At 36.4% G+C, this 19,154-nt stretch overlaps 1 protein-coding gene across 6 annotated transcripts in view; it reads right to left on the bottom strand.

Annotated features, from left to right (window-relative positions):
- Positions 1 to 19,154, bottom strand: part of GUCY1A1 (guanylate cyclase 1 soluble subunit alpha 1) — a 35,063-nt gene that overhangs the window by 1,454 nt on the left and 14,455 nt on the right. For 4 of the 6 annotated variants that reach the window (XM_015624979.1, XM_015624981.3, XM_033513405.1 and 1 more), the window contains exons 2-8: positions 11,164 to 11,571; positions 8,490 to 8,551; positions 6,878 to 6,936; positions 5,355 to 6,064; positions 3,423 to 3,908; positions 2,771 to 2,914; positions 766 to 920 (exon numbers count right to left, since the gene is read on the bottom strand). In XM_015624979.1, coding sequence (XP_015480465.1) covers positions 766 to 920; positions 2,771 to 2,914; positions 3,423 to 3,908; positions 5,355 to 6,064; positions 6,878 to 6,936; positions 8,490 to 8,551; positions 11,164 to 11,412 — 1,865 coding nt within the window. In that variant the 5' untranslated portion in view covers positions 11,413 to 11,571. Of the gene's footprint in view, positions 1 to 765; positions 921 to 1,174; positions 2,915 to 3,422; positions 3,909 to 5,354; positions 6,065 to 6,877; positions 6,937 to 8,489; positions 8,552 to 11,163; positions 11,572 to 19,154 lie in introns of those variants that run through there. The other 2 variants (XM_015624978.1, XM_015624983.2) reach the window with 2 other exon arrangements.

Genomic DNA, 19,154 nt, shown 5'->3' with positions numbered 1-19,154 from the left:
AACAGAGACTGCTAATCTGTAGGGATAAATGTTGATAACTCGTATCAAAGCTTTCAAACAACTGCTGCAATATACAGGAGTTGTGCAAGGTGCCATAACATTATCAATGTGTCTTTAGAATTGGTAAATGAATCAAAATTAAAAAAACACCAAACAAAAAGGAGGTTAACACCTCCTTGGCTCAGAAAAAAACCCCAGAAACTCCACAACAGCAATAGTTTACCCATTAATCAAATTGCCTATTTTCTAGGGGTATGGTTCAAAATAATTTTCCATATGAATGGAATGGAAGAACAATCACTCTTGGCCAACACTGTTTATGTTGACATGCATAAGCACAGGTGATGCTAATGCTCTCTCTGTGTTTTCAGAGTCCATGATCAAAAGGGTTACCTTCTCTGTGCTCTAATACCTGTGCTACTTTTTCTAAATCACCTAGCCAAGATCATCTAAAGCTTGGCACCATCTATGTCACATAACACATGCTGCAGGGGATGTCAGGAGGGATCCTGTGCCAAATTCTCTGTCTGATGTTGGATGCAGAATCTTGCCACAAGGCATTATCAGATATGTGGCAGTGGGTACAAGCTGAGTAGGAACAATAGATTACAGTCTAGGCTGCAGTGAAGGTAGCAGAGCTCCCTTAAAAGGTGAAAAAAATAATTTAAAAATTTGCTTATTTTACTCCGCCAAAAAAAACAAGAGGAAGATAACAGACTATTACTGTAACTACTGCAGGTGGACATTTTACATACTGCACTGTACCTGTAAGTTGTTGGACTGACATTTATTTTTCTAGGTATACTACAAGATTCAAACTTATTGGCAAGGGTTACATTATTTCCAAAAAGGCAATAACGAGGCATTTTAACCCCAACAACTCCAGCAAAGACGGATCCAGAATGAAGGCCAATACGCATCTTTAAACAAAAGAAAGAAAACAGCATTATTAGGTAAAATAGAATTGGTAAAGTCGATTTTATACATTATTCTTAATTTAAAAAAAAAGAATGAAAGAAAGAATGAGCTACTAAAATAAACAGAGTTAGCAGTGTCTCCTTAAAATATCTGTACTCTGGTCATTACCGCTCATGGAGAGGGAACTAGCTGAAGTTTATCTTGCACTGCATTTTTAGTGAGTAATTCTACCATGTCAAAATATGACTGTGAACTGCTGTGAACTTGGCTCATACTCAGATTTTTGACTCTCACTTAGCTGATGCTGCTTTCTATGATTCTTTTTGGTGGGTTTTTTTTTTTTGAGCTGTGATCTTTCTCTCATGTGCTTTATAGATGTGTAGAGGTGTTTTCTTCAGAAGAGAATTCTGACTAAATAATGGCATGTCAGAAAGCTTGTATGTCTACTCTGCATACTACTCTTTACATATGAAGAGAATATCATACCATTATGAAGAAGTTGCAGTTTCTAACTTTCACTGTAAAAGCAGAAAAACCTGCAACAAAACCAAAATCCACCCACACAGTAAAGATGGCTGAAATATGTTCATCAAAATGTATGTTGGATTCTAAGTATGCCATTTTTGGTCACAGCTTTTTTTCTTGGCAATTGATATGTAAAATGACAGTAGACTGTGTGAGAAATTTATTGCTTTGCACAATAGCCAAGGTTTTCATGAAGCACTTAATTAAAATAGATGCATGCTTTCATTAAAAATATATTGTTTCTTTCTAAGAAGCTTCTGTTAGGTACTTACACAATACAAATTTTTTCTCCTCATTTTAAAATAATCTTAAAAATGTAGTAGTATCATTTGCATGTAAATTATAAACCTGTTATAATATTGCCAGGATGTTTCCAGATTTTTTAAGTGTAACTTAATTTGATACTGCAAAATACAAAAAGAACAACATTTATTTATAATACAATACTGTATTCTATATGTTCTCTGTGATAAATGTGGAGCATATAATCCTCTTATTAACCATTTTCTTTGTCTTGGAATACAAGTAATTCTTAATCTAAAATTAAAAAAAAAAAAAAGGCATTAAGCTTTCTGGAGGAACAAATGAACAGATTAATGTTAAAAATTAGCAAAGACATAATGAACTGAGACACCTCTATTAAAAATACCAGGATACCATTCCAGGCCTTTTGAACTATGTCGAAGGTCCACATCATTTTTCATGCATACAGGCCTTTCTTTTTCTTTCTCAGTAAGAGATGATCTTATATGAAAATTTCAGTACATGTGTAAGTTCTTGCTGAAAGGAAGCCATAAATATAATTACCACTGAATTTAACAGTTGCTTTGACAGCATTAACACCATTATCTTATGGTGGTTCAGTATCTGACTGTGAAACAAGAACAGCAATGGAATCCTTTAAAGATGTGTGGATTACTACAATCAGAACGTCTTTGGGCATTCATATTCATAGCTTCTGCGTCAAAAGACTTGGAAGTCTAATTTGGAAAGAGGATTAGTCATTTCCTTAGAAAAGAGAATATTCCATGCCACTGACAGTTTTATTGCTACTGAGACAAGAACTGCACCGTGTCAGATTGCACCTATTGACTTCACAGCATTTCTCTTTTGGATTTATTTTCAGATCTCTATTTCACTTTTACCGCTCCACAAAACTCATCCATAGATCTAAAAAGGTCAGCTTCTCCAGCCACAGTCACTTGATTCCCCAAATTCTCTAAGTTAATGCAATGATGTGAAATTTGCTTGAGAAAAAATCCCAGAGAGCAACTAAACAAACAAGAAAGCTCACTTTAACCAAATAAAATACAATAAAATATATGACCTTGATAGGCTCTCCATGGGGAGACACCACCTCGTCTGACAGTTCCATCATCTTCAGGGCCATCAGTGCTATTTGAACAGCATGCGTTTCACTTTCTTTGTGTAAGCCTCCAGCAACACAGTAGGCATCTCCAATAGTCTCAACCTAAAACAGGCATATTTGTTCCTTACTCTTAGTTTGATAAATGTAAAAGAGCTGCATAACTTCAGTAAGAATCGTAGCTACATACAATTCTTGCCCAAGTCTTAGTTTTTCTGCAAAATGTTTTAACTACTGGACAAATCCTGCAGTAAAAGGGAAAATTGCATGACTTTTATTTATTGCTGGGCATAATCCTAAAATACTTTTCCTTTTTCATTTACTGTCAGGAACCCCCAGCTACATTAAACACCTGTTTACTCCAGAGTCACAGCACTGTCATTGAAATTAATTTTAAAAACTATCTCCTAAGTTTTGATGGATTTCTTTCTTGGCTGAATGAACAACTGTTTATGTTCATTTTTTTAATTGTTTGTTTTGTGATTTGTTTTGTCTTTCATCTGAAAAAGGTTTGTGGCAAAAGAAGTTTTGGACTTCTATTATCTTCTGTCCCACTTAGTCTTAATTTCCTTTCCTGCCTCAGAATCCCACAGAAAAGCAATGAATTTTGTACCTTGTAGACATCTAGTTCTCCACATTGGTAATCGAAGCGAGTATAAAGCTCATTAAGCATGGTGATAACCTGCATAGGTGAGCATTGGGAACAGATGGCAGTGAATCCAACAATGTCAGAAAAAAGCATTGTGACATTATTAAATTTCTTGGCTTGTACAACTTGTCCCTGCCACAGCTGCTGAGCAACCTCTCCAGGAAAAATTGAAAACAGAAGGTCTACAGTCTTCTTCTTCTCTTCTTCAAGTGCTTGATGGGCCTGCTCAAGGGTTGCTTTTAGCTTTCCTAACCTCTTCTTCAGTCCATCCTGGGCTCTGGCCTGCTCTCCTATCAGAACAACATCTCTTAGAGCATTGTGAATGGGAATATCGGAGAGGTACAATCCACGTCCTGTAAAATCTTCTAGTCTGTCCACACAGGGAGATCCCAAGAATAGAATGGCACTGGATTCAAAAATATAGATCATTTGGCCTTTAAGATCCATTACCTGAAACAGATAAAGAAACAAGAATTCATGCAAAACATGCCTGGCAGTGGTCTAGAAGCAGGAAGTTCTAGAGAAAATACATTTTGCTAAAATGTAAGAAAATCAAGACTGGTCCGTAGTCCTTAATTTTCATTTAGTTGCTTAGAGAAAACATGGTGTGCTGAATCACAGAGCCATCAAGTAAGTCCATTTCTATTCAGTCCTCTGGTACAAGACCCCAGCTTGAGGATAAACACCTAATTATGTCTGAGTATCAGTTTATCCTAGGGAGAAAAGAAAACCAAAAATAATAATTTTGTGTACCTTCAGCAATTGATAAAATGTGTTACTACAGTGGCCTCTAAATTTCTTCTAATAACTAGTTCATGTACCATTTTCTCCATAAGATAAAGTGAGAAAATCTGCTTCAGTTTTATCATAGGATGTTCAGTACTCACTGCAATTTAAAATTAAAGGCAGAAATGGCAGGAATATCCAATTTTATTAGTCTAAAAAAGAAAAATATTTTATGTGAAGTGTTTTTATGTCCCTTCTGTAATGGGTTGTATAATGTGAAAGGTGCTACAGAGCTTAGCTTAACACAGGTTTGGAAGACCACTTTTTAAATAAAATTTGTTCCTTACTAATAGGTATTTGCATATGCAAGTACACGCAAAATCAAAGCCGACTCTACCACCCCTCGTAATCATTCTTGTGCAGAAATGGAGCTGAGATGAAGTAGCTACAGCTTTTAACAGTAGCCACATTAGTAACTGGGTAAAACTTTTTTACCATTCTTCAGTTAAGTTTTTGGAGTGTTGAGTCTGAACTAATTCATCTCAGAGTGCCTCAGGTGAATATAAGCTGGAATTGAGCTGGGACCAGGAATGAATAAAAACAGTCATTCAATACTCAATGTTTTTTATTGTCCCAGGTCATTTGTCACAGATTCAGCTTCTGCAAAGACAGCTGTAACACCATCAGCTGAAAATAAGCAGAACCTTTGGTGATTGCATCTGATGAAAACATCAGAGTATCAAAGATACCAAAACACCACAAGTTGAACGATCACAGAAAACATCTGTTTATTTTCCCCAATGCTAGAGCTGCTCCCCAAATGACTCAGGGGAACTTTGATAAAGCTTTTCCTGACACTGTCTTTGTGCTGAAGATGCCCTTATTCTCAGCAGCATGTCCTATCACTGGCTTTATCTCAGTATTTCAAATTATTCAAATAAGATCAAATCTGCAGTCAGATTTTTCTTTTGTAAAAGTCCTAAAGCAGAGTTTTGACTGAACAACTGGCTTCCAGAATCTGAATTACATCTGACCACCCTAATTAAATCATTATTATACAGTTATATCAGATGTAGAAAATGCAAAATGCAGCACATTTTGTGGCTATTTTAACTCCATCTGAAGGAAACAAATTCCTTGTAGAAGTAAGGGTAATAAAAAGTCTCTTACCATGGACGGTTTCATATCAGTATTATCCCATCTTCTAACTCGTACCGTAAACTGCATATTTAGCATTGTCATTATTCCACTGAAAGTGCAGCTTACTTTGGGGGTAAGAATTTCAAAATACTCTTCAAAATTTGGCTTAGCTTGAAATTCTCTCCTGGTCAAAAGTCTTCTTATCCCATTTCCAATTTGAAGAACTGACATATCCTTGTCAAACATAAAATGAAATGGGAAAGTCTTACAGAACACAGAGGCAGGAATCACAAGTGAAGACTGTGGCTTACATGGAGATAAGGAAGGTTTTGCACTTTTGACTTGTATAGAATACATCAAATAAGGCTGATTAGCAAACTCAGTGCAGTCATTATGGAAACAAGGAGGCATGAGCATCACTTCCACCTCAGTTTCATACAAAATATGAGCTGCTGCTTTAATAATACCAGGTAGAATAAGACTTGTGATTTTCTTAGGAAAGAAATAATAAACATTTAAGAAGTCCTGATCTTTCTCCAGGCATAATATGGAGGCATCTTCAAGTCTGTCCTTTTTTCCTGCTTCTTGGCTGTGGCTACTCTGCTTCAGCAGAGTAGTGAAACTATTCAAGAAGTCCTTAAGGGTGCCTCCAATAACCCCTAATATGTGTTCATCCTCTTCATAGCATATTTTGAATAGCTCTTCACCAAGAGATTCCCGTAGAGACTCCACGGGAACACCTGCACAGAACCACATTTTAGTCAGAACTGCACTCATCGTCCTGAATCACAGGCTAACCTCCTCATTTTTTTCAACCTAGGCCAAAACAAACTATCAATATCCTTCCTTGCTGCAGTATTGACACCTGAGGGCACTCTCATTTAGGAGTTCTGGAAACAAGGCCTGGAAATGGGGGGACAATTGGTTTTAGTTTGGAAAGATCTGAGAGTCAGTGTTCTTTGTAGAGATGTAGACAAAATAGATGCAAGATTTGACTCGACCCCCTTACATTGATCCAAGGAGTAAAATAAGAAGTTTAAAAACTAACATAAGAATAAAATAGGATCTGCAGATATAAGTACTATGTGCAATCCAGTACATTAAATGACTCTGGGAATATTCTGGAGCACTGAGGCCAATTGGCACTGAATGGCTCACATCTTTGCTAGTAAATTTGTTTTACCTGGATAGCTGCATGCAAACTGACTGTTGGGAATGTTCCATTCCCTTAACTGTTACTGGGAATCCTTTGAAAAAGTTTCTCACAGACCAACTGTGTGCCTGGACCAGTTTAACAGTTTAAGTGTACAGAAGACCATATTTCAGTTCCAGGAAATGTAAATTTACTATTACAGATGTAGCCAGAATTACATATTGCAGAATTCTCTTCTGACACACAACAGTCTTCAGAATATGAAGTAACATACTAGTAACAAGACTAATTTATTGTCTCAAATTTATAACTAATTTATATAAAATATATTATTATATATCAATAGAAAATATATTTATTTATATTTATATATATATATTATTAAACAAGCTTACATTACCTGCTGCATTAGCATGATCACTGATTATTTTTTCAAAATCTTCTCTATCACCAGTTTTTCTGCAAAGACCATAAAAATATAAATAAAGCCCCTAAAGTACCAAGATAAAAGTGGTAAAAATAGTAAGTACAAAAATTACCTTGTCTTTAAAGTGTACAGACCCAGTTCTGCTGATCAAATATGAAGTTTTTTAATTAATTCAAAAGGGGGTCTTGGTATGATCTTAGATTATCCTGTGCATTTCTGGTAAATTAAAGTTTTGGTAGTCTGAGCTCAAATTACGAATTTTGGTCAAATGCTATTGCCTGTCATTGTAACGGTCCTGGCTTTTTGTTTGGTTTGTGTTTTTTTCTTGAAACCAAAACTACCTTTTGTAACATATTGTATAATATAATTGGAATTTATATTCAAGCATTTTCTGTAACTACACTGCATTTAATTCAAAAGAGGTGAGAATGTATTCCTGCTTTGAAAGGAAATAGAAATAACAACTATTAACCTCAAAATTACTTATTCATTGGTAGTAATGCAGATATTTGACACAAAACTGCAGCCCTCTGAGTTCTCTGAGGACAATAAATGTCAAACAATGTTTGACTCAAAGTTATGAGAATGACATATAGCTTAGATTAACCTTCACATAAGCAATAAACTCCTGATACATGCCTTCTGAATTTCTTCACTTGGAATATCATAGGTATATTTCTATGTAAAAGCGATACAGACATTCAGATTTGCTTTACATTTGCATTATTGCCTCCTTCAGAATATCACAGTAATTTTTCCTTTTCAACTAATACTCCAGGGAAGCAACACATAATTAAAGAATGGGAAAACATTCATAGCAATAAGCCAGTCAGCAATTGCAATGCACATCTGACCCACTATCTTTGGTTCAGTCAATGTATGTAAAGTGCTTTAAAAATACCAAGTGTAATTTAAAAGATGCACTGCAATTATCTATTCTTATCATAGTGAGCAACAGTGTAGTTTCCATCTCAATTATTTTTCTTAAGAAAGAAGATTTAAACTGATGGGTTTATTTTTTCAGATGCATTCAATAAACTGAATCCTCAGTGTACCATGAGATGCTAAGAAATTCTTACTCTGTATAAAGCTCAAATGATTAATATTGGATTATTACTAAGAAGTGGTGAAAATTTATCTGAGTTCCTCAGAAACAGAAACCAGAAGCCAAGTGAGCTCAGGAAAACATCCAAGTCAGTATCTGTAGTGCATGAGTATTCACTGTATCAGAAACCAAATTCTTTTGTATAATACTAATTGTATTTAAAATTATTTCCCTGGGATCTTAGAAACACTGGGCTAGATCCATATACAACCATATCTCTTGTTCCATCTATGCCAAGCCTTGCCTGTCTCCCTGTACAATTTGCCCATTAAGTCAACTTTGTAAGTGAGGTAAATATTTGTGAATATTTTTAAATAAATGAAATCATTACTAGCTTACATTATGTGAAATGTTACACACCAATTTGACAAGATAATTGCATATAAATTCCAGAAGTCTTGATTCCCAGTCACCACCCCATTCCTGTCAGAAAAACATTTTTGCAGTGAAATTAGTTACAAAACCATTACACTTACATACCTGGTTTCTTTTATTCTGTGTTTTGCAAGTGTTCTCTGCAGTGCAAGATTTAGCCTTTCAAACTGGGGAAAAAATAAGTATGTCATATGTATCTATGTCATTACTGAAAATTTAATCATGAGATAACATTCCTATACACAAAATTATTTGCCATCCTTGGGACTAACAACATTTTTGCAAGTCAGTATTGTTGTTAGAAACAGCATGTCCCTTCTGTGGTTACGGGGTTTACTTTATGTTCATCTCTTCAGCTCCACTACCACTGTGATTAAGCCTCTCAGTTCATGTACACCAGCAGTTGTGTATTTTAAATACAGTGATCTTCTTTACCTCCAAATTTTCAGATGGCAATAAAGACAGTGCTGCTAAGAAATAAGTATAACTAACACAGCCTTCTATTAGTACAAATCCCACCCTCAAAAAAACCCACAAAATACCATGAATACAAAATTATTTTAAAGAAAAAGAATAATTTTTGCTATGTATGCCATGACCCCAAACATCCTCCATATGAAAATGTAGTCACTGTAGACAGCCTTTATAAAAGGATTCTCTAATAAAAGACACTTTGGAGTACAATGAATATTTTCCTTAAAATACTTCAATCCCATGACTCCATATGCCTTCTGCAGTTCCTAATTGGAACAGATGGAACATTTTCCAAATATGCATATTTCAAATTTTTAGGGCCAGTAAAGCTGTCATATGTATATAGTCTCTAATATTCAAAACCCAAACTTCCCACACAGACAGGGTCATAGAATAGTACTATACTGCCATGACAGAACTCGGCTGTGAGGCTTCCTGTGGCCTGGCTTTTCCTTGGTTCGCATTCCCTGAAGAAACTAGCAGCTTTTCCTGCACCTTTTACTTCTTGTATTTCCAGGAGGAAAGTTTGCACAAAGAAAGAAAATATATTCTGGAAATGTTCTCCAAGGAAAAATTGAAAGTGAATTAGGTAAGTAGAAACACATCTATATATATATATATATGTATACCACATACCATGTATATCAACACAACATAAATTACAGCTGTGTAGAAACTGATACAGTAAGTGGAATGCCACCCAATCCACTACTAATAAATGAGCAATGTTCTCCATATTTCTATAAAGAAAGAAGCAAATTAAACAACAACATGCACTACATTGTGTCTCAAATTTAATCAGAAAGTTGTCTGGATGCACTTTGTCCTGGACTTCCATGCATAGTTCGCTGTTTCCAGAAGCTCACCAAACAATAGGGGTCACGATGCAGCCCCCAGTTGGAAAGAAGATGATGTTTCTCAATGACATTTAAGAAAGGTAAATTATCTAAGCAATGAAAAATATGGTTCTAAACAAGCACAGCCCTTTTATGGAAAAACAGGGCTAGGAAGATGCTTAGGGTTTAACCCTAAATCAGCATGAGAACAGACTTGGACAAAGTTCTAATGAATATGACTTGAATAATTTTAGTAGTAACAACAGTAACCTTGAATTTCAGCGGTTCCTAGTGTACATGGTTGGTCATAAGATCTTCACTTTGCCAATCTCTGTCCCAGCTGATGAACTAGCCTATCATAATTAAGTAATAGGCAACAGCATACATTTATACCACTCTTTAAAGAGAAAAAAAACCCAGTTATTAAATATCCCACCAACAGCTATATACTAGAAAAGCAATATAGCAATCATGGCACCCTGGAAAGAGTGCTTTGCCAATTCATTTTTGGGTTACAAGTCTTTTCCTTTATAAATTTAGAGATTAGTTTAAAGGTTAAAGGGATGCATTCCATCTGTATAAATGCAGTAGAGGTAAAAAGGAGTTTTTCAAAACTTAATTATCTGGAGGTTTAGTGAATGAATAATAGATGAAGAGCTGCATAACCAGATCTGCAAACAAATTTAACAAAACTCCAGCACATTAAGTAAGGTACACTGAATGTCCTATTAATGGGATTGTAATTAAATGAGTGTACAGAATTGTCCATTTGCTATTTGTAGTCCCGAAATGTCAGTCAGATCCTTCAGACTTCCCACTGAATTTGGGACAAGGCCAAGAGCTGGATGTTATGGAGCTGTATTTTTCATGTTCTTTTTACAGAATATGATGGTATTCATCTTCACTCAAGCAAGCCTGCACTAGACCTGTTTTCAGTGAAGTTGAGCAGAGACATAAGAATATCTTTGTGGTAAACATGAACAGTAATAGTTTTAAAAATAGTATGACAGGAGGTTAGTATCACAGCAGATGGAAACATCTATTTTAATTTTTTTGTGATAATGACTAATGCACTTAGCAGTTTGGATTCAGTTAGGTGAACTGATGAGATGACCACATAATTTACATAATTAGGTAACAAGGCAGAATTTCTATTACTATATCTCTGTGTAAAAAAATAGTACAAAAATAGATGGATTAAAAAAGAACAATTAAAAAGATCAGTGGAAGGTTGCAAATACAAGGCAAAATAAGGGAAATACAGTGGAAGGGATGATGTGTGCAACACAGATTGTGGTAAAGTTACATCCAGAAGGAATGGAAGTGGATTTAATCTAAGGAGAACTGTGTAAGAACACGAACTTTTAAGTCAAAGCAACTTTCTAAAGGCTTACACTAAAGGCAGGCATAGAATACTCTTTTAACATTTATAGTTAAATGCTAAAAAGTTTTATTTAGTATCTACTTACCTCAGGAAAGATTAGTTTGCAGATGCTTTCAGTCAGTGTGTGCAAGTACACTCTACTTCTGCTCGTTTTCCGTTGTGGAAGGTTTCCTTGACCATCTTTTTCATGGACTTCTTTGCAGATGGGCAAAGCTGCTCTAGAGCTGTTTTCTGTGCAGTCCTTGTCATGTTCCTCTGTAATGTGACCTTGAGTCAGTAAGGAGAAAGGACATTCTCCTGTGATCTTCAAGTCTTTCAGTTTTGTACAGAACATACTGTACGACGCCTCTCTCTTGAGATTAGGAGTACTTAGCTCTGTGTTAGTTCACTTCTGTTTACTAACAAGAGCAGATGTCAAAATAATAAGTTGATAAGGCAACCACTGTGGAAGGTTACTGGTAGCTATAAATCACCACAGGAAAAAATTGTGCCCCTACAAAACAAGAAAGGAAAAAAGAATTACAAACATTTATTTTCTCTCTTAAATTCTCATGATGTGCCAGTTTTATCTTAAATACATGAAAATAATGTCTTTTTGAGGTCATAGCTGTTGTCCCATTTTAAGCATGTAGTATCCACTGACTTCAGTACTTCAGGTTGCATGCATGGTTAAGTTTTGTATGAGTTGGGACTCAAGTGATTAAGGCACACTGTCTCTTACCCAACACATATTTGGTCACGTTGATAGGTGAGGATTCTGAAGGAGTGGAATTCCAATGAGGATACCTTTTTGATTCTTTGTAAGTAGCTATTAAAAGCTATGTCATACGGCACAATGAACAGATTAGTTATGAATACTTAAATCTAAACTTACTTGATGTCCAAGATATCTTTCATGTAATAGGGAAACATATGACTTAAGCTAGTGTGTGTACTTCTTAAACAGTAAACCATCCATGACCAAAGGTTAGAGTCTCTTGTAAAAACAACTGACTGGTGACAACTCACATCTTGGAAAGTTGACCACAAAACTGCAGTTGCTTGGATACACTAAGGGATTTTACACTTTTGAAGGTGGTATTTTCTAAACAACACATTAAAAAAAAGCCACATTTTAAATTTTTATAATGGTTCCATTTGTTACAGGGCCAAAGCCCAGCTAGAACTTAATCTGATTACTGCCATAAAACACAAAAATGTTTTTACAAATACATCAGCAACAAAAGGAGGGTTAAGGAGAATCCCCGTCCTTTACTGGATGCAGGAGGCATAGTGGCAAAGGACAAGGAAAAGGCTGAGGTACTTGGTGCCTTTTTTGCCTCAGTCTTTAATAGTGGGAACAGTTGCCCTCAGGATACCAAGAGCCTGTGCTGGAAGACAGAGACAGAGAGCAGAATGATGCTCCTATAAACCAGGAGATGGTCAGTGACCAGCTACACAACATATACACAGGTCCATGGGGCTAGATGGGATCCACCCAAGGGTATAAAGGGAACTTTAAAGTTCCCTTTAAAAGATATGACCTGACAGACTGACTTTAGTCAGGCTCAGTCAGCCAGGGAAGGTCCTGGAGTAGATCATCTTGAGTGCCATCACACAACACATGCAGGACAACCAAGGGATCAGGCACAGCCAGCATGGGTTTAGGAAAGGCAGATCCTGCCTGAAAAGTTTGGTCTCCTTCTATGACAAGGTGACCTGCTCAGTGGATAAAGGAGAAAGTCTACCCAGACTCAAATAAAGCCTTTGACACCATTTCCCACAACATTCTGGAGAAACTGGCTGCTCATGGCTTTCACAAGCATACCCTTTGCCAAGCAAAGAACTGGCTGGATGACCAAGCCCAGAGAGTGTTGGTAAATGGAGTAACATCCAGCTGGCAGCCAGTCACTAGTCACTAGTGGTGTTCCCCAGGGCTCAGTACTGGGGCCAGACCTGGTTAACATCTTGATGAATGACCTTGACATGGAGATTGAGTGTACTCTCAGTCAGTCTGCAGGCTGTATAAAGCTTGGTGGGAATGCTGTTCTGCTGCAGAGGGATCTGGACAGGATGGATCTATGCACTGAGGCCAATCATAAGAGGTTCAACAAGATCAGGTGATTGTTCCTGCCCTTGGATCACAACAGCCCCATGCAGTGCTACAGGCTGAGTGAGAGTGCCCAGCAGAAAAGGACCAGGTGCTGGAGGTGCTGGTCAACAGCAGCTGAACACAAGCCAGCAGTGCTAGGTGGCCAAGACCAAGCATGATTCAAGCATGCAGGCTTGAATCAGCAGGACCAGGGCAGTGACTGTCCCTCTGAACTCAGCACGGGTAAGAACACACCTTGAACCCTGCATCCAGTTCTGGGCCACTCAACACAAGAAGGACATTGAGGTGCTGGAGCATGTCCAGAGAAGGACAAGAGAGCTGGGGAAGGGTCTGGGTTACAAGTCTTATGAGGATTGGCTGGGGAAGCTGGGTGTGTTTATCCTGAAGAGAAGGAGGCTCAGCAAAGACCTTAGTGTTTCTAAAAGGAAGCTGTAACAAGGTGAGGATCAGTCTTCTCTCAGGTAACAAGTGTCAAAATGAGAAGAACCAGCCTTCAGTTTTAACAAGGGAGGTTTAGACTGGATATTAAGAAACATTTCTTCAAAGAAAGGGTGCTCAAAAATTGGAACAGGCTGCCCAGGGAAGAGGTAGAATCACCATCCTTGGAGGCATTTAAAAGATGTGTATATGAGGCACTTAGGGACACGGTTTAGTGATGATGATTTATTTCAGTTAGTCTGAAAAAGGCTCTTTCTTTCATTTTCTACTGACTGTATCTCACTGAATCAGATTCTCTCATCCCCATGTAATACTCTTTAAAAATAATCCTCAAGAGCTTTTGGTGAATCTGGAAGCAGCTAAGTATTACATTTTTCTCTCTGGAGATACAACAACTACTTCTCTCAAAGGCACTAGGGCTTTAATAAGCCTGTGCACTACACCATTTGTTTCTGCCCCCGGGGACACCCTAAGGGCATTTGAGGTCACACAGCAACTGTATCAGGGTTAAAAATAACTAATTCCCTGATACAGGTTATCAGCTGCTGCTTTTGAAACAGCTGGAATGAATGGCGCAGCAGAGGAGTGCTGCAGACACAGCACAAATAGCAGGGATAAAAGCAGAAATAGGCAGGAGCTACTTTGATTGGACCTGCTGCTGAAAAAATATTTGGCAGAAAAGGCACTTTTAAAGTATGCTGTACTACTGATGGTGTCAGGCCAGGCTCTAGGGGACATCTATCAAAATTAACGTCTTGTTTTAAGAATCAATAAACACAATGCTAAGAACAAGTGGCGGAAGAATGTTTGTGTAACATTTTATATTTCTGATTTCAGTTTTTACACAGAAACTCATTTGTTTCTGCTGTATGGACATCGGCAATGCTTCATTTTTTACTGCTGAATAACACTAGGTAGCAAAAAAGGCAGTGAAAAAAAAAATTTAAAGCAAGAATCATACTCCAAATACATAAATATACATAATACTTTATACTGTAAACATTGTTATATACGTGGAGAGATAGACAGACAGATAGATATTTTTTATTCAGAAGCCATTACATTCCCAATATTACTACACTAAGAAAGAAAAGCAGAAAATAACCATATTTTACATAGTTGGACTGATGTGTGTACTGAAGTTAAACACACATATATACATGCACAATTGCCAAAGCTAAAAAAAATTATGCTCTATGGATCTTACATATATACTCATATGCTTTGCTGAATTTTAGCCTTAAATTTCAAGATAAATTTTAAATTTATAAAGTAGCTATTAAAATTTCTTGTCAAGTATATCAGCACTTTAAAAGGAAAAAAAGCCTCTGAAATAAGTTTCTATAGAAAAATGTAGAATTAAACATTTTAATCATCTCCCAGGGAATGCAACACTGCAAATGTATATGCTGCTATTTAAACAGACTTAAGAAAAAGTTTCTCAGTGAGGAATGTAGGAGTGAATTAACGGCTAAATTACATAGCAACAAATATTACTGCATTTGCACTAACCTAAAAACAAAGGAAGTGAATGACCTTCATCAATTACCAATGGTTTTGATGAGTTTTCAGTTTCTTTGTTGGTTTGTTTTTTGGGTTTTTTTGCTGGTTAAATTATTTCTCCGATTTTAGAAAATGGAAGTATTTGAGGTTCACTTCCATGTTAGCATATTGTATTTTAACTAAATCATATTTACTGTGATAGGAAAAATATCCAGGCAGGTAGAATCAGTTCTGTAAAGGAAGTGATGCCATTGTTTTACACCTGAAAGGTCTCCAGAAGCTGACAAGTGGGAAGAGGTCCCAGAAGATGGGCATGGGACATTTTCAGGGCAAAATGGACACTAATATGAAGATCCCTGTGCCGACAAAGCTGCTGGATGTGCACATATTGTGTCTGCAGCTACTTTTTGTGATGTCACACTCTGTGCTGCAGGACACCTACATTCAGCCTCTTCCTGCCCTGATAGGGGCTGGAATCTTCACCCTTGATCTGAATATGATCTTGGGCTCCTGCCAGTTGCTATTTATGAGCACATCATCATTGATTTGCAAGAACGTGGATATCTATGATGTTTCTAGCAATAATCCTGTTGTACAAAACCAATATATCAGATCTTCAAAGTCAAGTCAAATAACGAAGACATAGTTCCTAAAGAAGGTTTTCCAAAGAACCATTTTCTAAGCATCCCGGGTTTCTTGTTTTCCCAGAAACAAAATGTATGGCTCTTTGATAACAGAGATGCCAGTTCAAAACCATTATCAATTTAAAAGGTATAGCAATTTTCAAACAGTGGTCAGTTCAAAACTCTTCCTAATCTCTGCAATGACAAAACCCAAATCACATCTTTAAATAAACAAAGTAGAAAACCTAATTCCATAACACATCAGAGGATTCAAATACTGAGAAACCTTTCTACACATGGACTAGGTCTTCTTTTATTAAAACATCAAATTTGCATCTGGTATCCTAAGTGTATCTTGTAGTTGATTTAAATAATGTTCATAAAAAATGTCTATTGTATTACACGAAAATGTGTCTCACTCATGGTAATTAGACAGTGGTGTTAAAGGTCTGACAGCAGAAAGACAATGAATCTTCAGTGTAGAGATTACAGAAGTAATTAAGAAGTCTAATGGACTTAAAAAGCTATGAGAAAGATGATACCACACATCACAGGTTAAGTCAAACATCTGCAGATGTGTTTCAGGAATGAGGAACACAGCCCTCCCATTGTTCACCATGTCTTTAGACATTTTCTGACCATAAGAAACAAACAAAAAAAAGAAACATGAAAAAAGTTTCTAGTTTTAATTCCTCTCCAAACATGGTTTGAGAGAGCTCATCCCAGGGGAGCAGCAGTGTCTAATGTGAATTCTCCATCTCTGCCATATTAATTGATGCCGTAGTTACCTTGGGAAACAAATTGAAAATTAAAATTAAATAATCTGCTGTGAGATCAAACTACAAGCAGCCAATTTATTTAGTGTCTGACTGAATACAACATGGCACTGTGCCACTCAGAATAATGAAGATGACTTTACATAATATAGACATAGCTGCAGAATAACTTAAGAGTGCTTAAAATGCTTTGTACAAACATTTCATTCTAAGTTTACATCTATATTTGTCTCACAGTCAAAATGCATTCCTGTATGTTTATTTTTACTATCTGCTTCTGAATATTTCCTTCATTACATTTCTTGACACTGTCATGCAAAACAGATCAATGAATTGATCATACAGTACAACTCCTAATATTAACACAGCCATTTATAAGAATTAAGTAATAGCACCTGTCAACAGTAGCTAAAGGTAGTTAATAATCTTAATTTATGGACATGGCACAAAAATTAAAAGCAACATTAAATGCTTTTCTCTTACGACAAGCAGAGTGTTTCACTCACAGTAAGATAGAATATGGTATGACGGTATGTGATTTTTTTTTTTTTTAAATCACACATAGCACTTTGTTAGGAGAACTGCTGCATGTTGAACAATAAATAAAAAAAAATGTTTTGCAGCAGTTAAAAGATATCACTGACTGAATCGAACTTTCTCTAGTAGAAGACTGATTGCAGTACTTGCAGGAGTGGTGTGGAAGCCTTTGCCTCCACAGAAGCAGCTAGCTTCTGCCTTTATGTAAGAAAGGGGTTTGCTATTCCCACTCAGCTCTCATCTCTGTTGGGTTCAGCAATCATTGCCCTTTGCCAACTAGTGCCTCTGAAGAGATTCGGGCAGGAACTGTTCTTTTTATGCACCAGCAAAACACAACCAGCTTCTAGTGAGAGACAGGCTAGGAGCCAGCACTCTCCCTATCAGTAGCAGCTCATTTCAGCTGACAAATACAGATAAAATAACTAAATCTTCTCGTTTTGTCTTAGTAACATGGAGTATAATATCTGCATATTATTTTTTCTACTTTAAGTGCTATGGGTAGCAACAAAAACAAAGCCCTGGTGATTGGTCCATTTCCTAGGATCTTAAGAAGGCTTCTAAAATACAAAGAGAAAACACCTCAAGTCCACATCAATATATAATCTTGTATTTTAAGAAGTCAAAGCAAGTATTTATTATTAAATAAAGTCTTATTAAATCCTGTACAAACAAGTTAAACTTTCATTGTTTGCTTCATTGTTAGTTTAAACATGTCCATACACCTTCAAAGCATAAATTTCTTTGGATATTGCAAAGCCATAAGAAAATGAGTTGAGGTCTAGAAATCCCTTAATATACGTGACCACTCAATCCTAAATCATTACCACCTTGTGTTGACATGGTGGTAATGATTTAGGGCTTTACTTAATTTACAAAGTAGTACTTTTCTTTCCTGAAAGATTACAGGATTTTTCACAGTACATATTTCTGCTACTTGAGCAAAGGCAATAACTGATGAAAAGGTTGTTATCCTCTCTACAGATCAGGATAAGACATGATATGGAACAGTGGACTTCACAATAATTTACTGATGCCCAAGAAATTACTAGAATCAGCAATCTCAAATTCCACTCCAGCTCCTAAAAGGAATATGCTTTGCCAGGCATTAACTTTTCTGCTTGTTCACCCAAAATTTCCACCCTCCTTTCTTCAAGTCAATCCTAGTTATGATCTGTCTTTACCCCAGAGCCCTTTAAGAAGAGTCTCTTACAACCTTTTCTCCAAAGCACTAAAATGTCATTGTGTGCTGTGCAAGCCCAGTTCCAGCATTCTCCGCTATTTAAGGCTATTTCTAATACAAGTAGAGTCAAAATTTTTATGTAAGTCACAGCGTACTTTTGAAAATAAGGAAATACCACAGCACACCACAGAACTTACTGAACTAATGGAATTACAGTGATTACCAAACAAAGCAAAAGACAGTAAAGCAGCTATGGTAAAATAATACAAATCACACCAATCAATCATTGTTTTAACAGTCCAAACTTTTTAGTAAATACGAATTCAGTGTTGTAACTCATCCCAGTGACTGTCCTATATGACTATACGACTACTTTGGGCAAGTTAAAAATCTAGACCTTGCTCACAAGAAATCTTTCTCCCACATAATGTGGAAGTTTCTCACTTTTCTACCATTTTTTTTCCCTGTATAAATTGTTTTAAGAAGCAGAGAAACACAATCAAGTGCTTCCTCTGTGCTCCACGTTGAATAGATTGTGATTTGCAACATTAGACAGCTACCAAGCCAGGAGATTAAGAAAATAATTACCTTTGTTTTCTGAGAAAAATTATCTTCTTTTCAATCTTGAAAGTAAGTCTCACAGAATATATGTCAACTTCAAAACTACTATGTCATATTTTAAGGTCATGAGAGAGACATTTCTGCTGCTTTATAATATTAGCATTTGTGTAGTAACACCAAACACTGTATCTTAATATTGAAATCAATGTTCTTGAAGACAGGGCAAAACCCTCATTTTTAAAGTATCACTAAATTTCTTATACTGGTTTAGTTACTGACTCATTTCCCTGTAATGGTCTGAAGCAAATCCCTGGATCCAAATATACCCCTGGGAGAAGCCCAGACTCCAGATGTGAAAGTTACATT

Source organism: Parus major, chromosome 4 (assembly GCF_001522545.3).
Source record: "Parus major isolate Abel chromosome 4, Parus_major1.1, whole genome shotgun sequence".
Classification (NCBI taxonomy): domain Eukaryota; kingdom Metazoa; phylum Chordata; class Aves; order Passeriformes; family Paridae; genus Parus; species Parus major.
Note: the sequence above shows the minus strand (reverse complement) of the source record. Positions and strands in the feature narration are given on the sequence as shown.